This window comes from Ictidomys tridecemlineatus, chromosome 2 (genome assembly GCF_052094955.1).
Source record: "Ictidomys tridecemlineatus isolate mIctTri1 chromosome 2, mIctTri1.hap1, whole genome shotgun sequence".
In the NCBI taxonomy this organism is placed as follows: domain Eukaryota; kingdom Metazoa; phylum Chordata; class Mammalia; order Rodentia; family Sciuridae; genus Ictidomys; species Ictidomys tridecemlineatus.
Genome location: NC_135478.1, coordinates 225,570,405 through 225,591,019, shown reverse-complemented (window position 1 = coordinate 225,591,019; position 20,615 = coordinate 225,570,405). Strand labels below are relative to the sequence as shown.

Here is a 20,615-nt window from a genome sequence, read left to right as displayed (position 1 = left end):
TGCCAAGTGTGAAAAATAACTGTTTTGAATTTAGAATTTAAAGGGAAACCTCACAATCCAGGGCTGCTACTGAGGCAAGATCTGTCCTCGGGGAGAGCAGAGAACTAACTGTCTTACCCTGTATGACCTGATGATGCTGAAATTCCTCTCTGACAAAACATGTGCCTGCTGCCCACTCACCCTGAAATATCCATCCTCTCTCATGAGTAAACATTTTCCACCAGGAGAGTAGTCAGGCAGAGGAAACGGCACACGTAGAAGAGGTCAAAGGAACTGAAAAAGACCAAAGTAGCTGGGCAGAAGCGTTACCCATTCAAATCCTTAAATACTGGGTGTCCTCTGGGAGGCTTTCTGCTGCAATCTGCAGCCCATTCCTCTTGAATGGTCAGTATTTTGTAAAAGATATAAGCTCTGAAGTCCTACCACTACAGATCCTGGGCTAGAATAACCTCTATCCAAGGTCTAGGGATTGACTATATCATCCATTAAAATGAAAGAAATTGTGTCCCAAGGAGGTACCCAAAATATCTAGAAATAAGTTTAACTATAGAAGTGAAAGAATGTGAAAGGAAAGGAAGGTCCCTCAAAAGATGGAGATGCTTAACGTGTTCATGGATTGGAAGAATTAATATTGTGAAAGTGTCCATACCACCCAAATCCATTTATTGATTCAATAAATTCCCATCAAAGCATCAATTACATGCTTCACAGAACTAAAAAAAAATCCTAAAATTCATATGGAAGCACAAAAGGCCCTGAATAATCAAAATAATCTTGAACAGAAAGAAGAAAGCTGAAGGTATCACAAAACCTAATTTTAAGACATACTATAAAATCATAGTAATCCAAACAGCATGGTATTTGCATAAAACAGGCACACAGTTTAGTGGAACAGTATAGAAACCCCAGAAATAAACCCAAGAACCTATAGTCAACTGGTTTCCAACAAAGACACGAAAAGCATGCATTTAGGAAAGTACAGGTTTCTTGGTAGGACAACATGGAGAAGATTGGAATTTGACCCCTATCTCTCACCCTGTACAAAAAATCAAATCAAAATGGATCAAAGACCTAAGTAGTCAGTGGTTAGACCTATTGGATCAAAGACCTGAAATTCCACAACTATTAGAAGAAAGCTTATGGGAAACACTTGAAGACATTGGCACAGACTATGATTTTTTGGATATGACTCCTAAGCAAAGCAAACAAAAGGAAAACTTGACAAATGAGATAACATCCAACCAAAAAGCTTCTGCACAGCAAATGACAGAATGAAGAGAAAGCCCACAGAATGGGAAAAAATATTTGCAAACGGTTCATCTGGTAAAGGATTCATGTCCATAATATATAAATAATTCAAGAAACTGGCATGCACTGCCCACCCCAAGCTCAGGAAGCATGCTTGTGCCCACACTACTAAGGGCTGCAAGCTCTGCCACTCAAGGATCAAGGCCTAGGCTCCAGCTCAGGCTTCCAAAGGTGCCCAGATCCCCGTAAAGTCTCCATAGTAAAGGCCTCTGTCTGTGAATGAGAGGGCAGAAGGACTGATGTGACCCCCAGCCCCCTATCTGCAGGGGCTGATGTCATCCTATAATATCTGTACAAATAAACCAGAGGCAGGAGAAAGAATAAAAAGCCAATGACTTTGCACCAGGACAATCGGAAATATATCTTGAGGGCATCTCAGGAATCAGCAAACCCCCCATCACAGGGCCAAGGATGTAAAAGTGTACATTATTTCAAAGACTTGATGTGAGAAGAGAGTGCCAGGGAACCCTGCTCGCACAGGGCTGCCTAGGTCATTATTTCCCCAGGTTTATTTCTCCATGCTCAGCCATCAGGGCTGAGAAAAGCCACTACAGCCATAGTGAGAGCAGATCCAGGGACAGTTCACACAGGTGACAAAGCTTAGCATTGTCTATGTGATGCTGGTTTTGCAGGCATACAGAATCAAGAGTTATGGGGTCGTAGAGACTGCCTCCAAGATTAAAGGAAAGCCTAGAGGGCAGTAATATATGTTAGGGTCAGAATCCCGTAGACAGGGTGATGTGTGAAACTGAAGCTACAGTGGAGGCCTCAGGAGGTTGGAGATGTTAGGAATGTGGAAGATCTGCCAAGGGAAGCTGCAGGCAGCCAGCAGAGCCAGCCCAGGAGAGTGGCCATATGAGCTTCAGGCAGTCAGGCTGGTGGGGCTGCCCAAGCCTGTGGAAGTAGATGTCACAGCACTGTGTTCCCCGGGTGCCAGACAGGAAGCCATAGGAGTTAATACATGCCCTGCTGGGTTTTGGTCTTGTTTTGATCTATTATGCATTATTTTCCTTTTGCTCCCTTTTGGGAGTGGACTGTTTTCCTGTGCAAATATATCTTGGAAATATTTAATTTGTTCTTTTGGTTTTAGAGGGACTTGTAACTGAGTTTGCTTTGAGTCTCAGAGGAGACCTTAAAATTGGAGGTGTGAGCAATGCTGGAATTATGAAGACTTTGGGAATTCTTGGAGAGGGATTAAATGCACTTTGCATTATGTAATGGGCATGAGATTTTTCAGGGTCAGAGGAAGAATACTATAGTTTGGAAAAGTGTCCCCCAGAGACTTACGTGTTGAAGATCCGGTCCCCAGTGCTGCTGGGAGGTGGGGGCCTACTGGAAGGAAGAAGTTAGGTCGTGGGGAGCGTGAGGAGATGTTTCTCTCTCTGCTTCCTGGCCACCAGAGGTGAACAGGCCTTCTCTGCCATGTGTTCCTGCCACCGTGTACTGTGCCATCACAGCCCAAAGCCACAGGGCCATGGGCTGACAATGGACCGAAAGCTCTGGAACAGGAGCCAAAATAAAAGAGCTGCAGCCCAGACCAGCAGAGCCAGCAGCTGAAGCAGTTGCAGTGAGCCCCGGGGCTCTTTCCCCTTCCTCCTCCTCCTCCTCCTCCAACCCCTCTTCTTCCACCTGCCCAAAGGCCCCCTCTCGCCTTCCGCCTGCCCCATTGTTCCTTTCCCGACTCCCATCCTTCCCCTCCCCCCTCCTCCCCCCCTCAGTTGCCTCACCCCTGCAGATTTTGATTTCCACCCACAACAGTGACCAAAGCCTTGACCACTCAAAGTCCTGCTCCCCATAACCCTGCTTGACATGGACACAGGTGTGACTGAAGGTGAATAAATGTCACTGTCACCATTCGACTACTTATGTGTGGAAAGGAAGTTGGCAGTATTGTTGGAAGGAAAGCAGAGTGAGTTAAGAAGATGCCCGGGAGAGTGGTGCACCTGTCAACATCTCAGAAGAGAATTGTTGTGAGAGTGATCACTTGGTCCGAACCCACTAATGCCATCTTCAAAACCTTTGTGACGATTATGGACAAACTGGTAGAGGACATCAGCAGCTCCATGACCAATAGCACAGTAGACCTGGGTCACTCTGAGGCTGGTGGCCTATCTAGTCATTGTGGCTCTCTCATTGGAAAAGGTGGTTGAAAGATCAAGGTAATGAGAGGGAGTCCAGGGCTCAATTTCAGGTGGCAGGGGTGTGCTCCCCATCCCCAGCCCTTTTTATTTTTGAGACAGGGCCTTGCTAACTTGCTGAGTCTGGTTTTGAACTTGTGATCCTCCTGCCTCCGCCTCCCAAACTGCTGGTATTGCAGGCCAGTGCCACTGCATCTGGCCTCAAGTCATTTTTTTCCCACAATAAACAGTAGTCAAAAATAATGAGTCTGCTCAGCTGGTTACTAGCTACTTGGTTTTGAGAATAGAATTGGTAGGACCTAGAAAGGCATCCAAACCTATTAAGCACTTGAGTCAGAGTCAGAAGTTCAACTGTTGTGCTTGCTCTGAATGAGGCCACTGTGTGGGTTGGACCTTCATGGTGGTATTTCTTCTTGGCCCAACCCTCCTCCTCCAGTTCTGCTGAATGCGTTAGCAGTACAAGGAAGGGGACATGGGCCCTATTACCTGGCCTTTCTTCCTGTGGTCTGACCACAAACGTGAGTGACAGAGGAGACAGAATGAGGAGGAGGTGAGGCAGGAAATGATTGTGGCCGAGCTAAGATACATGTTTTTCTATGTACAAACGAATTCACAATAAACCATTTGTGGTTCATTTCTTGAAGATATGAAGGTTTATAGGAAATAAAAGTTTTCATGCCATGTTATGCTGAGATGTAGGCTGCAATGGTTCCTTTATCCCTTGCTAAGTTTTGATCTATAGCATCCTTCAGTTGTAAGAAAGCCGAGAATGCTTTATTTATAGGAGGAAGTCAAGGTCAAACAAGAGGGATGGCGGCAACTACAGAGTAGAAAACCTGGGAAAGGCAAGGTCCCTAAGGCACAGCCTCTGGCAGGGTCTCAAATGACCTCCTGAGAAAGCCAGAGTTGCCTCTCTCATCATTGAGATTTCAAGTTGCATCTGGCCAGACGTGTGGGTGCTATTCCCCGACAAAGAATATTAGGTAACTACCAAGCACAAAGAATTAACTTCTATTTGGAGATTTTCCAAAATTTCCAAAATCTAGAATTAGGCTTTTAAAAACTCTATTATTTGTTCTTCTATCACAATATAGGAAAGAAACTATTTTCCCCCAGTAAATTTGGCATGCAGTTTCGATAAATCTGCATGAATTTCCCTTTTCTTGAGGTCTGCCTTGGAGTGGACTTAATGCCTGATAGACTGGGACCCTGGAAGCCAGGTGCCTCATTGATATTGTGATGGGGGTTTGGAGACATTAGCTCCACCAGTAACATCACCACTGTTCCTTAGGAGTGATTTTTTTTTTTTATGGTACCAGGGATTGAAGCCAAAGGCACTTAGCCCCTGAGCTATATCCCCATAACTTTTATATTTTACATTTTATTTTGAGAGAGGGTCTCACTGAGTTGCTTAGGGCTTTGCTGTGTTGCTGAGACAGATTTTGAACATGCAATTATCCTGCCTCAGCCTCCTGAACCACTCAGATTATAGGCATAGTGTCCATCAAATATCACACTCTAGATACAGTGTTGATGCAAAATTGCTTTGTGTGGTTATATCTTCACTTAAAACAGTATAGATTTTTTTTTTTTTGGTACTGGGGGTTGAACCCAGAGATGTTTTACCACTGAGCTACCTCCACAGGTCTTTTTATCTTGAGACAGGGTCTCACTAAGTCCCTGAAGCTGGCCTTGAATTTGTGATGTTTCTGCCTCAGCCTCTTGAGTAACTGGGATTACAGGTGGGCACCATTGTGCCCATCTGATACCGAACATATGATTATATAACCTTGAAAAATAAGAAGACTCAGCACAAGTATTTGTTTTTGAATTTTGAGAGCTAGTGGAAAACACACAATAATAAGTAGTTTCGTTTTTATTGATTTTTTAAAAAAACAAATGATAGCAGAATGCATTACAACTTATTACACATATACAGCACAATGTTTCATATCTCTGGTTGTATATAAAGTATGTTTCTGAGTACATAGTCTACTTAATTGTGAGAGATAGACTGCTAGAAATAATACCAATAGTATTCCAAACAACTAACCACAAGAATATTTCTTAAATGTTTCATTCAATACTTTGTTATTAATTCTTATTCTACCAGATCTTGGGTCAGTAATCTGATTTCAAGAACATCTGCTTTCAGATGGAAAGAATCCTGGAAATCCAGGCTGAGTTCACTGGCACAGCGTGAAAGTTGGCTAAGTGTTGCGGTCTTGGAAACCTGTCCCTAGACACTTCCACATGGCCAACTGCAGGCTGGAGATGCCAAGGAGTCAGCAGCAGCTCAGTCCAAGAAGCTGGGGCCTCAGAAAGAGAGAGACCAATGATGGCCTGCAGACCCCCTGGAGAACCCATAGTTCAGGATATCTGTGAAGGAACAATAGCTGAGGATAACTGTGAGGCTTCATCTGGATTGTGGGCTTCATTGGATCAATGGATGCCCAAGACGGAGACACTTCTGGAACTGTAGATGCAGGGTGTTTTCAGAAATGATTGACATATGGGACAGCCAACTGAGGGAGGAGACCCTTCCTGAATGTGGGTGGCCCTGTCCAGTAGGCTAGGGGGTTGGATGGGACACAATGTGGAGGAAGGAGAAAGCTGACGCAGACCCAAGCTTGATGCTTCTTGAAAGGGTGCTTGGATGGCCGCTGCGATCACATCAGGTTCCAGGCCCTTCTCTCCAAAGCCCACTCGGATCAGCGGTTCTCCAGGGGGTCTGCAGGCCTTCAGTCAGACTGGGGCTGCCTCATTGGTCCCTCTTTCTCTGAGGCTCCAGCTTCTCGGACTGAGCTGTCACGGGTTTCTTGGCATCTCAGCCTGCAGTTGGCCATGTGGAACTGTCTTCTGATCCTGTAAGCCAACCTAATAAATCACAAAATCCTGTTCCTCTAGAGGACCAAGACTAGTACAGGACCTAGTACAATTCTCTGCATGAAGCTCCAAGAGAGTCCTTCTCTATTGACGGCACAGTCCTGTCTGGAAGCTTATAGCGGAGTCTTCAGGCAAGCAATAAAAAAGACTGAATGTCTGTGGCTGTCTTACTACAGCAACAAGAACCAGAGGGGAGGACAGTGAAGGTCTCTTTTGGGCATGGCGTTCAACTCTGTTGAGAGTTGGGTCAGTGCTTCTTTGGGGGATCCAGCTTCAGGAGTGCTTTCGCACCCGTTTTCTTTCCTTACAGTCTGCCCCACCCCAGCTGCAGAAGACAGTTTTCCTGAGCACCTGGGAAGCCAAAGACTACTTCATCAAAAACCAATGGGTGTGGAGCTACAAACTCTCTAGATTCCTTGTCATAGTCCCAGGGGTGCAGGCACCAGATCTTCCTATTCATGCAGACCCTATTTGGGTGAGAAAGGAGAGGGACAATCCAGGAAGCCTGAGCAATACCCCAAAGCAGAGCAGGAAACCGGAAGGAAGCTGTGCTGAACATGGAATGAACTAAGGCCGCCGTGTTAGGTGGCAGGTTGGGTGTCCCCGCTGATCCCCCACTGCTTTCATCACCCGAGATCTGCCAGTCCTGCGAAGACAGGCAGGGCCAGGGGCAGTGTCTGTCCCCACACCGACGCTTGACTGAAGGGAGGAGTTTCCTGGGAGAAGCTGGTGGCTTGTGCCTTTTTTCAGACTTATGGGGGAAGTGTCTTTAGACACACAGGGGAAGAGCTGCTGGACCAGGAGCCAACAGTGACCGAGAAATTTCATATTTGTTTTAGTAAGATGCAGTGCTTTCCAGAGATGGAGGGCAAAGCTGTCTGCAGTGTGTGGTGACATGAAGTAAAGATTTGACAAGCTTTCCACCTTTGCCTCTTTAGAAGGCTATTTGGTTCTATTTACATATTGGGGCACCCGTGATGTAAGTGCACAATATGTGAACTTCAGAAGAGGAAGCTGTGACCCTGAGGCTGACCGCAATAACTACTTTACTTGTTTTTTTACATTTTCTATTTTTTAATATATCCTAAGTCGTTTTTCCTGACAGTTGAATGCATTTGTGTAAGAGTCAGGATGCTATTCTTTTCATCTCCTGGTATTATTTTTGCAATGTCTTAATAAGTTAAACTTGAATTTGTCTTACATCATAGCATTGAAAGAAAAGTGACCACAACACTCAGAGTGACCAAGAGAGCTTTATTGCAGCAGTGCAACAGAGGAGAAAAGAGAGAAAGAGAGAGAGAGGGGATGGGGGAAAGCGGGCGCAAGAGAGACAGAGGAAGCAAGAGAGAGAAGGGCCCGGCAGGAGGGAGTTTTTATAGCCCAAATCTAATGAGGTCTCTGGTCTGCAAGCTGCCTGTTGGCACAAGGGGGGTTAAGTGTTCAGCCTTGAGCCGGGGCTTGGGCCTTTGGGCTTGAAGCAAATAGTCCATAAAGAACCAGACAGAGGGTTTGAGTGGCCAGGTCATCCTGCGGCTAACTTTGTTTGGCATGCCCTGCAGACAGCTTACTCAGCCTGTCCTGCACCTAACAAGCATCAGAAAAAGCTCTGAGTTTTTAATATATATATGTTATATATGGATATGTGGGTTTACACACACACACACATGCTCCTCAACTTACAGTACGGTTATGTCTGACAAACTCATCTCATGTTGAAAACACCATAAGTTGAAAATGCACACAGCCCCTGAGTGTCACAGCCTAGCCTAGCCTACCTGCTGAGGACACTGACATTTGTCTACAGTTGGGCAAAATCAATGTGACCTCAAACAAATAATAGAACTTTGAAAATCTTGGTGTTATAGCAGGCACCGGGACACAATATTTCAACTTGGCAAAACGGAAGCTCCCACTCAATTTTAGAGAGTATTTCTGTTTCCTTAAAGGCAAGAGTGTTTTCACTGGCTCCACCCAATTGGGTTTCCTGACCCCGAGGTTTGGGGGAGCAAGCATTTCTGTCACCGGTGAAGCAGAGGCATCCACTCAAGCAACTGTCTTGGAGAAAACCTGAGAACTTGTCAACACACTCTAAGGTGAGGCTGCCTGTGAAGGGGACCCGGAGCCAAGGAGCTGAGAGGGGCAGTCAGGGGCGTCTGCACAGGGTGGGCTCTGGTCTGCAGAGGGGCAAGGTCGGGCTCCCCCCTACTGAGCGCCAGCAGCACCCCAGGAGTGTGCTTCCCGGTGGTGGTGGCCGGCAGGGGTCGGGGGAGGCAAGGAGATTTATTGGCGTGGTGTCCTTCATCCAGACATTCACAGGGCCAACTTTTGCTGGGCGGGGCAGGCTCCGGGCAGCAGGGTGCGCTCCACACAGCCTGCCTGGTTTTTCTCCCCAGGAGGTTCCCTGTGCTCAAGGTAGAATTTGGGGACTGGAAGTCCATTTAGACACTGTCTATTGAAATCCTTCTTTTTACTGAAAAAGAACCAGGATCCCAGCAAGTTTGGTGACCCTCCGTGAGTCACTCAGACTCTTTCCCAGCACTCAACAGATGGAAGCTGTGTCCTAGCAGTGTGACCTGTGGGTGGGGGAGGGCTGCTGTGGACGGAGAATTAGCTGTTCTGAAGAAATAGCAGGACCCAGGAGAGTCGCTTTGCTCTGTTTATGCATTTTCTATGCATTTGGAATCTTTTAAAATTTACTGATATCACTTGCTCAATTTTTATTTTTATTTCCTCTCTCCTTCCTTCCTTTCTTGTTTGCTTTTTTCTTTCTTTTATACTAAGGAGTGAACCCACAGCTTCATACAATCTAGGCAAGTACCCTACCTCTGAGCCACTCTGCCCTAGCCTTTAACATTTTTTCTTTTGTTTAATTTTGAGAAAGGATCTCATTAAGTTGCTGAGGCTGGCCTCCAATTTGTGATACTCCTGCCTCAGCCTCTCCAGTAGCTGGGATTACAATTGTATGCCACCTCACTGGCAGTTTCTTGTCCATTTTTTAAAATCAAGTTGTTGATGTTTTCTTTCTCTGCGTTTAGATATTCTTTGTGTATTAGTAAAATTAAATCTCTTTGATATAATTTAGGAAGATTTTTTTTGTAGTTTTACATTTGTATTTTAATTTGTCTGCTTTTTTTTGGCCGTACATTATTATTTTTTTTTATTTTTATGTAAACAATTTATCAGTGTTTCCTTATACAATTTTAAGTCTTACATTACAAACATTTTCATCATCCCCAGGTTGCAAAGAATCTGAGTTAACTTTCTTCTCCACATTTTTTCAATTGGTGCAGTATAGTTCTTACACATGATAATATGCTCTTACATGTGAGAATATGTACACAATGTAACAATGTAATTCCGCCAACATCCTTTCCCAGCACTCCCCCACTCCCTCCCACCTACTCCTTGGTCCCTTTCTTCAACTGATTTCCTTTTCATTTTCTACCTCTGAGCCACTCTGCGCTAGCCTGTAACATTTTTTTTTTTTAATTTGAGAAACGATCTCATTAAGTTGTTGGGTCTTTTGTTTTTTCATGAGGTCCCCTGCATCCCTCTCCTCCAACTCCTTCTTTCCTTTTTTCCCCTCTAGCTTTCACATATGAGAGAAAACATACAACCATTGACCTTCTGAGCTTGGCTTACTTAACATAATGCTCTCTAGTTCCATCCATTTTCCTGTAAATAACTTAATTTCACTTTTCTTTATGGCTGAATAAAATTCCATCGTGCCTATGGACCACAGTTTCCTTACCCATTCATGCATTGATGGACACCTGGGCTGCTTCCGTAATTCAGCTATTGTGAATCGTGCTGCCATAAACATGGATATGCATGATATCACTGTGGTGAGAGGAGTTTAATGCTTCAGGGTAAATACCCAGAAGTGGCCTAGCTGGGCCATGTGGTGGTTCCATACCTAGTGTTTTGAGGAGCCTCCATCCTAATTCCATAGTGTTTGTGATAATTTACGGTCTCCAGCAGTGTTAGAGTCTTCCTTTTTCTTCACATCCCTTTGAGCAATTATTATTGTTTGTATTCTGATGACTGCCATTCTGAGTGGAGTGAAATGAAATCTCAGGGTGGTTTTGATTTGCATTTCCGTAATTGCTGTTGATGTTGAACACTTTCTTATGTATTTGCTGACCATTTATGTTTCTTCTTTTGAGAAGTGTCTGTTTAGTTCATTTGCCCATTTATTAATTGAGTTGCTTGACTTTTGGGGGTAAAGTTTTTTGAGCTCTGTATATATTCTAGCTATTAATCCTCTGTCAGAAGAGTAGCTAGCAAAGATTTTCTCCCATTCTGTAGCGTCTCTCTTCACATTCTTAACTATTTTTTGTTTGTTTGCTGTGCAGAAGATTTTAATTTGATTCCTTTCCATTTACTAACTCTTAGCATTCTCTCCTGAGCTTCAGGGGTCCCATGAGAGTCATTGCCTGTGCCTACATTTTGGAGTGTTGATCTGTGTTTTCTTCTTGGAGTTGCATGGGTTCTGGTCTAATTCCTGGGCATTTGATGCATTTTGAGTTGATCCCCCTTTTGCAGGGGGAGAGATAAGGCTCTAGTTTCATTCTTCTGCACAGGGATCATGGGTTTTCCCAGCACCATTTGTTAAAAGGGATGTCTTTTCTCCAGTGTATGCTTTTGGCACCTTTGTCAAAGATCAGATGACCCTATCTGTATTACGTTCGTCTCTATCAGTTCTTGGCCATTGATCCAGGCGTCTGTTTTTATGCCAGTGCCATGTAGTTTTTGTATTGTAATGCTGTAGTATGATTTGAAGGCAGGTCTTGTGATTTCTCCAGATTGCTTTTTTGGCTTAGAATTAGCTTGGCTTGGGCTAGGGAGATAGCTCAGTTGGTAGAGTGCTTGCCTCCGGTGCCCAAGGCCCTGGGTTCAATCCCCAGCACCAAACAAACAAGAATTACTTTGGCTATTCTGGGTCTTTTATTTTTTCAAATGAGGTTCAGGACTCTTTTTTCTAGTTCTGTAAAGAATGTCATTGATACTTTGGTGAGGACTGCATTGAATGTGTAAACTGCTTTTGGTAATAAAAACATTAAAAACATTTAATGAAGACATTTAAAAACATTAATTTTGCCTATTAATGGACGTGGGAGGTCTTTCCATCTTCTTGGGTCTTCTTAAATTTCTTCAGTATTCTATAGTTTTCATTGTAGAGTTCTCTCACCTCCTTGGTTAGATTTATTCCTAGTTTTATATTTTCCCTAAGGCTACTGTGAATGGGATTGTTTTCCTTATTTCTTTCTCAGCAGATTCATAGTTGGCAAATAGGAGAGCTTATTGATATTTGTATTGTTGCTTTTGTAACCGGCTACATTGCTCATTTGTTTATTAGCTCCAGTCATCTTCTGGGGAATTTTTTGGATCTTCCCATTAAAGGATCATATTATTTGCAAACAGTGATAATTTGACTTCTTCCTTTCCCATTTTTATTCCTTTTCTTTCCTTCTTTTGCCTAATTGTTCTGACTTGATTTCTAGCACTATATTAAATAGGGGTGGTAAGAGGAGACATGCTTATCTTGCCCTGGATTTTAAAGGAAATACTTTCAGTTTTCTCCCACTTTGGGTTTTGTCTTATGATGTTGAGGTAGGTCACCTCTATCCCAGTTTCTTCAGTGCTTTTATCATGAATGATTGATGGATTTGGTCAAAGGTTTTCTCTGCATTTGAGGTGACTGAGTTTTTTGTTCTTAATTCTATTTAGTTGATGAATTGCATTGACTGACTTGCATATGTTAAAACATTCTTGTGTCTCTGGGATACAACCAACTTGATCAGAATGCAAAACCTTCTTAGATGTTGTTGAATTTTTTTGCTAATATTTTATTAAGTATTTTTGCATTCAAGGTCATCAGAGTCTAAGTTTTGGTCTGTAGTATTCTTCCCTTGATGTGTTCTTGACTGGTTTGGGTATGAGTGTCAATGTGGCTTCATACAATGAATTCAGGTGTGTTCCATTCCTTTCTATTCCACACAATAATTTGAGGAGTGTTGACATTAGTTCTTTAATGGTCTGGTAGACTTCAGCTGAGAACCTATCTGGTCTGGAGTTTTTCTTTGTTGGAAGACTTTTTATTACTGCTTCTCATTACTAGTTATTCCATTTTTATGTCCTCTTAATTAAATCTTGGCAAATTGAATGTGCACTAAAATGTATCCATTTCTTCTAGATTTTCTAATTTCTTGGAGTTTTTTCAATTTAGTCCCTAATGATCCACTGGATTTCTGTGATGTCTGTGGTGATTTCCTTTTTTACATCTTTCATTTTAATAGTTTGGGTCACCTCTCTTTTTCCTTCTGCTCTTTTAGCTAAGGTTTTTATCAATCTTGTTTATCTTTTCAAAGAACCAATTCTTTGTTTCATTGATTCTTTGTAATTTTTTACTCAATTTCATAGATTTTGGCTATGATTTTAATTATTTCCTTTTTTTTTGTTTTACTGGTTGTGAAGTAGTTTCATTCTCTTTTTTGAGGACCTTGAGATGTATCATTAGGCTGTTTATTTGGGATGTTTCTGATTTTTCTTATGTAGGTGTTCATAGCTATAAATTTCCTTTTAGAACTTCAGAGGTAGAGCTCTTGCTTAGCATGTACGAGGCACTGGGTTCGATTCTCAGCACCACATAAAAATAAAATAAAAATAAAAATATTGTGTCCACCTATATCTAAAAAATAAACATTTTTTAAAAAAAGAATTGCCTTTAGAATGACCAAGAGGTTCTAGTATGTTGTGTCGCTATTCTCATTTGAGTGTAAGAATTTTTGGATTTTCCCAGTTTGTTCTATTATCCATTCATCACTCAAAAGTGCATTATTCTAACTAGATGTTTTGGTGCACACCTGTAATCCCAGTGATTTGGGAGGTTGAGACAGGGGGACTGCAAATTTGAGACCAGCCTCAGCAAATTAGTGAGGCTCTAAGAAACTTAATGAGATACTGTCTCAAAATAAAAACTAAAAAGGGGTGGGGATGTTGCTCAGTGGTGCCATGCCCCCGGGTTCAATCAATCTCCAGTATGAAAAGCAAAACAAGCAAACAAACAAAACCCCAAAGTGTATTGTTCAATCTTCATGAATTCATATAGTTTCCCATAGGGTTTTTGGTGTTAATTTCTAATTTTGTTGATCTGATAAGATACAAGGAATTATAACAGTTATTTTGTATTTGTTAAGCGTTGCCTTGAGGTCTAAAATATCTTGGAGAAGGTTCCCAGAGAGATGAAGAGGTGAGAAGAAAGTGTATTCTGCTGTTGTTGGATGAACTCTTCTGTCTCCCTGCTTCACTCTCATTCTGCTAGGTACACCCTGGGCCCCACGGGGACGGGGGGCACTGCTGGGGCCCTGGTGGAGCACTGTGGGGCACTGTGGGGCACTGTGGGGCACTGTGGGGCTGTTTGCTCTGATCTCCAGGGTTCCCACAGCAGCAGCTGCAGCATGGCCGCCTCAGGATGGCCCAGCCTCAGCTCTCCACAGCAGCTGAGCAACTCTGCAGTGTTCAGACACCAGCTTGAGGTGCAGCCTCTGGTTCAGCTAAGTGCCTGCTGCTTTTCTGATCTGGGGTTCCCATGCCGACTCTGATCCCTGTGTTTCTCTCTCTGTTCTCCCTCCCCTCCCTGGTGACCCAGTGCCACCACAGCTGCCCTGCCACTGCCACAACCAGCCTGGCTCCAGTGAACCTTCTTCTTTGTTCAACGCACCTGAATTTCTGAGTCTCCAAGACATTCTGACTGTCCAGGATTAAATTTTAGTGAAACCCCTCCTTCACCCACCTCACTGAGAAGCTGCACTCTGCTGCTTGAATACCCAGTCACTGAGCAACTAGGAATGCGGCTTTCTCTACTCTGCCATCTTGAATCTCTCAAAAGGCACTTTGGGAAAAACAAGTTAACATTTTTACATTTCTAACCTATTTGGAAGTCCTGTGGTGTGAGAAAATGAATGCAATTTAATCATTTTCTGCAAGATTATATAGGTACCCCAGTGTTGCTTATAAAATTGTTTATCTTGAAAAGAGATGCTGCCTTATGGAATATACATGTAGCTTAGTATGGTTAGACCAATATAAAAGAAAACCAGACGGACAATTTTCTCTGTGACTCTTCTTGCCCGAGCGTCCTCCTGCTGGAATTACAGAGACTGGAATCATTTTCTGTCAGATAGACATACTTTTCTTTTCTGATGTTCAGGATAACTCACTTTTCTTCATCCAAATGAACTTTATAATGAATTTTTTAACCTCCAGAAGAAAAAAATGATAATAAAATTTTTGAAATTTGTATGTATGTTAAGTCATATTAAAAGAAGTGCCTATTAATTGCAAATTTACTATTAGGTAAAATGCTTTAAACATGAATCAATGTGAAATTTGGTCAAATATCTTTTCTGCATCTAGGTAATTTTCTTCTGAATCTATTTATGGGATGTATTATAACAGCCAATTGTCTTATAAGTAACCATTCTAGTATTTTTGCATTGAATCACAACCATGGTATATTATTTTTTGGCATCTAATAACTCATTTAGGATTTTTACATCAGTATTAAATGAGATACAACTGTAGCCTTCTTTATTGGTAAAATCTTTACCAGCTCTTAGAATCAATAGTATACTAGCCTCGTGGAAGGAATTAAATTTTTTCTTTCTTTGTATTTTTGATTAACATGAAATAATGGTATACATTTTGGGGTTCAGCATGATATTGCAACACATGTATACAATGTGTACTTATCAAATCCTTATCATTTCCTTTTGCTCTGCCACTGAGCTACACCACCAACTCCTTTTTGTTTTATTTTATTATTTATTTTTCCTGGTAGTGGAGATAGAGCCCAGGGCCTTCCTCATGTTAGGTAAGCTTTCTACCACTGAGCTTCATCCCCAGCCACCTCCTACCAGTTTTTAGTGTTTTGTTTTTAAATTCAGGGGCTCCCTAAGTTGTCCAGACTGGGCTCCCTAAGTTGTCCAGCCTGCCTGGGAGCTTGGATCACAGGCTTGAGCACCATTGTGCCTGGCTTCCTTGTCATTTCTTGGAGCCTTGGAACTCCTCTCTTCTATTTCCTCTTAAAATGTATAAGAGGTTTGGGGAGCGACAGTCATCCCACTGTGCTGCAGAATACTAGAACTCATTCCTCCTGTCCACCTCGGTGGCCCCACTCTGTATCCTCTCTTTATGCTCTGTGCCCCCAACCTCCCCAGCCTTAGGGATCACTAGTCCACATTCAGGCTGACTGTTAATTTCTCACCTATGAGAGAGGACATGCAGCACTTATCTTTCTGGGTCTGACTTATTTCACTTAACAACGTCCTCCAGGTCTATCCATTTTCATGCAAATGTCAGGTTTCCCCCTTTTTATGACTGAGTAATATTTCATTGTACATCTATACCACATTCTCTTCATTCATTTATCCATTCATAGGGACCTCGGTGTTTTCCTTATTGTCTTTCTCCCTTTTTTTCTTTCTTTCTCCCTCCCTTCCTCCCTCTCCCTCCCCCACCCCTCTTCGTTCGTTTGTTCCTTCTTTCCTTCCTTCCTTCCTTCCTTCCTTCCTTCCTTCCTTCCTTCCTTCCTTCCTTCCTTTCTCTCCTCATACTAGTGGTTGAACCCAGCATTGCTTAAACACTGAGCCACATTCCCAGCCCTTTTTTATTGTTTTATTTTTAGACAGGGTCTTGCTAAGTTGCTTAGGGCCTCACTAAATTGCTGAGGCTGACTTTGAACTTGTGATCCTCTTGCCTCAGTCTCCCGAGCTGCTGGGATTACAGGTGTGCACCACCACACCTGGCTACATTGGGTTTTTAATCTTGGCTATTGTGACCTGTGGTGCAAGAAACATGATAGTGCTGGAATTTCTTTTGTATATTGATTTTATGTTATTTAGATACATACCCAGAAATACAACATCTGGATCATATGGTGGACTATTCTAGTTTTATGAGGACCCTCCTACTCTTCTCCACAATGGCTGTATTAATTTACATTTCCACCAACAGCCTGTGAGAGTTCCTTTTTCTCCACATCCTTACCAACACTTGTTCTTTTTGTCTAATTGATAGTAGTCACTGTAACTGGAGGGAAATAATAATTTTGCATTGTGGTTTTTGTTTGCATTTCCCTGGTGAATAAGGATATTGAGCATTTTTTCATCTATTTGTTCGTCATTTGTATTTCTTTTTTTATATAAGTCTAGTCAGATCATTTGCCCATTTAGAATCAGATTGTTCCTTTGTTATTTTAGTTCCTTACATATTGTTTTTTATTTATTGATGTGCTGTAAAACATTTATTGATTTCTGTATGTTGAGTAATTCTTGAATCCTGGGATAAATTCCACTTGATCATGGTGAATCACCTCTGTTGCCTCTTTATCGTTGTCTTCTTTATTTTGCCTGATATAAAATTAGCTTCTACTATTCGTTTTTGGTTCTTGTTTGCATGGGAATATATTTTTCTATCTATCCCGTTTAGTCTGTGTGTCTTTACTGGTGGAAAGGGTTTCTTACAGGCAGCATATATCTGGTTGTTGATTCTGTACCCCTTTATGAAGCTAGTGTCTTTTACTTGAGGAGTTTACTCTGTTTACACTCAAGGTCATTACTGACAGGTAAGGGCTTAATGGTTTTGAATACACTTTGTTCTGTTCTTGCCCCTTACTCAACTAGGTGGCTTGGTGGTCTGTTTTATTGATAACTTCTGGTTCTTTTCTCTTCCCCTTCTGTCATCTGCTCTTTCAGTGGTTTTAATACTTCTGTAGGAACTAACTAATGCTGTTAGTTCCTTTTCTTTTGCTTCTAGACACAGGATTCCCTTCAGCTTCTTTTATTAAACTGGTCTTGTGGTGTTGATTTCCTTCAGTTTTGCTTGTCTTGAAACATCTTTGTTGCTCCTTCATTTCCCAAACCTAGATTTTCTGGGTATAGTGCTTTTGGTTGACAGTGATTTTCTTTCAGAAGTTGGAATATGTCATTTTATTTCCCTCTGAGCCTGTAAGGTGAACTTGCTGTTTCCTCTTGCAGCTTTTAGAATTCTTTCTTTGTCTTGTACTTTTGACGGGCTGACTATGACTGTGTGCCATATTGAGAATCTTTTCTGGTCATGTCTATTTGGAGTCCTATGGGTCTTTGGTACATGGATGTCCATATCTTTCACAAGATGAGGGAACGTTACAACTATTATTTCATTGAATAGATTTTCTATGCCTTTCTCCTTTTCTTCCCATTTAGGAACTCTCAACATGTGACGATTTGCTTAATGGTGTCCCAAGGCTTGGAGGATGTATTCATTATTTATGATTTTTCTTTCTTTTTTGTCTGGTTGGGCTATTTCAAAATACCTGATTTCAAGTTTAGACATTTTTTATTTATGATTTCTTTTGAGACCTGTCTCATTTAATCGCCAGAGCTGGTCTTGAACTTGTGATCCTCCTGCCTCGGACTCCTGAGTAGTTGGGATTACATAAATTCTCCTGATTGACGTAGTGTGTTGCTGAGGCTTTCAGTTGTATTTTGCAACTTGCTGAGCTCTTCATTTCCAATATTTCTGCTTGGTTCTTTTTCAAGATTCCCATCTCTTTGCTAAATTCCTTAAATTTACTGAACTGACTGTAGGTATTCTCCTATATCTCATTGAATTTCATCATAACCATTCTTTTCATATTCTTTTTTTTTTTTTTTGGTACCAGGGATTGAACTCAGGAGTGCTGGACCACTGAGCCACATCCCCAGCCCTGTTTTGTATTTTATTTAGAGACTGGATCTCACTGAGTTGCTTAGCACCCCGCCATTGCTGAGGCTGGCTTTGAACTCGCAATTCTCTGGTCTCAGTCTCCCGAGCAGCTGGGATTACTGAGGTGCGCAAGCGAACCCAGCTCTTTCAAATTCTTTATCAGGCATTTCATCAATATCATTCCGTGGGGTCTCTGACTGAAGAGTCAATGTGTTCCTGGGAGGGAATCGTGTTACTTGGGAATCGTCCCCATAGAGCTAAACTGGCGTTTTCCTCTCCTTTCACTCTTTCAGCTCGGTGTGTGCCCAAGCTCCAGGGCCTCTCTCCAGGAAGATGGCTGACCACCAAAATGACACTCTGAGAATTGTTCTGGTCGGGAAAACTGGAAGTGGGAAAAGTGCCTCGGCAAACACCATCCTTGGGGAAGAGAAGTTTGAATCTAAGATTTCTGCCCAAGCTGTGACCAAGACCTGTCAAAGAGCAACCCGAGCATGGAAGGGAGGACAGCTTCTTGTTGTGGATACTCCAGGGCTCTTTGACACCAAGGAGAGTCTGAAGACCACGTGTGAAGAGATCAGTCGATGTGTCCTTTACTCCTGCCCAGGACCTCACGCCATCATCATGGTCATGCAGCTGGGCCGCTACACAGTGGAAGAGCAGAACACCGTTGCATTGATCAAGACAGTCTTTGGGACGGAAGTCACAAAGAACATGATAGTCTTGTTCACTCGCAAGGAAGAGTTGGAGGATGGTAGCCTCGATAGATTCCTGAAAAATGCGGATGCGAACCTAAAAAGCATCATCAAGGAGTGCGGGAACCGCTGTTTTGCCATTAGCAACAAAGCAGACAAGGTGCAGAAGGAAGTTCAAGTGCGGATGCTGGTGGAGCTGATAGATAAGATGGTGGAGAACAATGGAAGGGCTTACTTTTCTGACCGCGTATATGAGAACATAGAGGAAAAGCTGCAAAAGCGTGGAGAGATTCTGAAGAAAATTTATGCTGAAGAACGAGATAATGAAATCCGACTAATAGAACAGGAATGTGCTACTAAGCTAGAGGAAGAAAAGGAGGAACAAATAAAATTAACAAAGAGGAGATATGAAGAAAAAATTAGAAATATAAGGGCAGAAGCTGAGAAGAATATATTCAAAGATGTGTTAGATGTGATTTGGAAGACAATTTCAAGAGTATGGCATACGTTTTGGAAGTAATGTAATTTTCATTCTTTCCTTTTAATTTAGTACCATTTGTTACTGTAGTGAATTACTGTATGTTTCCAAAGTTGACTACGAAAATATTTCCCATCTCCTGATTTATGGAGATATAGTTGACAAATAAAAATTGCATATATTTACTGTGTACAGTGTGATGTTTTGACATATGTATACCTTGTGAAATTATTGATTCAAGGCAAGTAATACACCTGTCACCTCATGTAGGTCTTCTTTTTAGTGAAAACAATCTAAAGTCTATTTTCTTAGCAAATTAAAAAAAAACACCAAGATTGCATCATAACTATAGTAACTGTGTTGTACTTTAGATCTCCTGAACTGATTCCTCCTGCATAATTGAACATGTGTGCTCTTTGATGATCATCTCCCCATTTCCACAAATCTCTAGTCCCTGGAACCTAACATTGTACTCTTGGCCTCTATGATTTTGACTTTTCAGATGCCATGTATATGTGAGACCATGCAGTGTTTGTGTTTAACTCAATTCACTTGGCATAATGTCCTCTAGTTTATCCATATTGCTGCAAATGACAGGATATCTGCAACAGTTGATTTGAATTGTCAACTTGATTGGATTAATAGATGTGGAAGATTAAGAGGCTTCTGTGTGTGTCAAATGAGGGTGTGTCTAGGAATGATTGGCATGTGGCATACCAAACTAAAGAGGAGACCCTCCTTCAGATGGGCAGCATCATCCAATAGGCTGGAGACTTGGGTGGAATAAAGGTTGGAAGAATATGGAAGCAGCAGCAGATGCAAGCTCTGTTCTTCTTATGTTCTTCTAGGTTCTCGATTGCTGCTGCGATCATCTGAGGATATCAGAGTCTTGCTCCTTCACTCTTCCAAAGTGGACTCTGCCACTGATTCTCCAGAAGCCTTCGGTCTTGGACTGGGGTAGCATTGTTGACACCTTTGTTGTGAGGCTTTAGATTGCGCAGCTACTGGTTCCTCTAGCTTGCCAGCCTGCAGATGGCCATTGTGAACTATCCAGCTTCTAGTTGTATAAGCCTATCTAATAAATCCGTTTTTTATGATCATACCTCCTGTTGGTTCTCTTCCTTTAGGAACACTGAGTTAAAAAAAAAATATCCTTTTAGGGCTGAGGATGTGGCTCAAGCGGTAGCGCACTCACCTGGCATGTGTGCGGGTTCGATCCTCAGCATCACATACAAACAAAGATGTTGGGTCTGCCGAAAACTAAAATAAATAAATATTAAAACTTCTCTCTTTCTCTACCTCCTCTCTCTATCTTTTAAAAAAATATCCTTTTAAAATTCTAAATAATATTGTATGGGAGTGTGC

General features: G+C 42.1%; 1 protein-coding gene across 1 annotated transcript; it reads left to right on the top strand.

Moving 5' to 3' along the window:
- The first annotated feature begins 8,306 nt into the window (after positions 1 to 8,306).
- Gimap7 (GTPase, IMAP family member 7) lies at positions 8,307 to 20,352 on the top strand. The gene is made up of 2 exons (XM_013359266.4): positions 8,307 to 8,425; positions 18,374 to 20,352. Exon 2 carries the CDS (start codon positions 18,414 to 18,416, stop codon positions 19,290 to 19,292), a length of 879 nt encoding a protein of 292 aa, XP_013214720.2. The 5' UTR covers positions 8,307 to 8,425; positions 18,374 to 18,413; the 3' UTR covers positions 19,293 to 20,352.
- Positions 20,353 to 20,615: the final 263 nt, after the last annotated feature.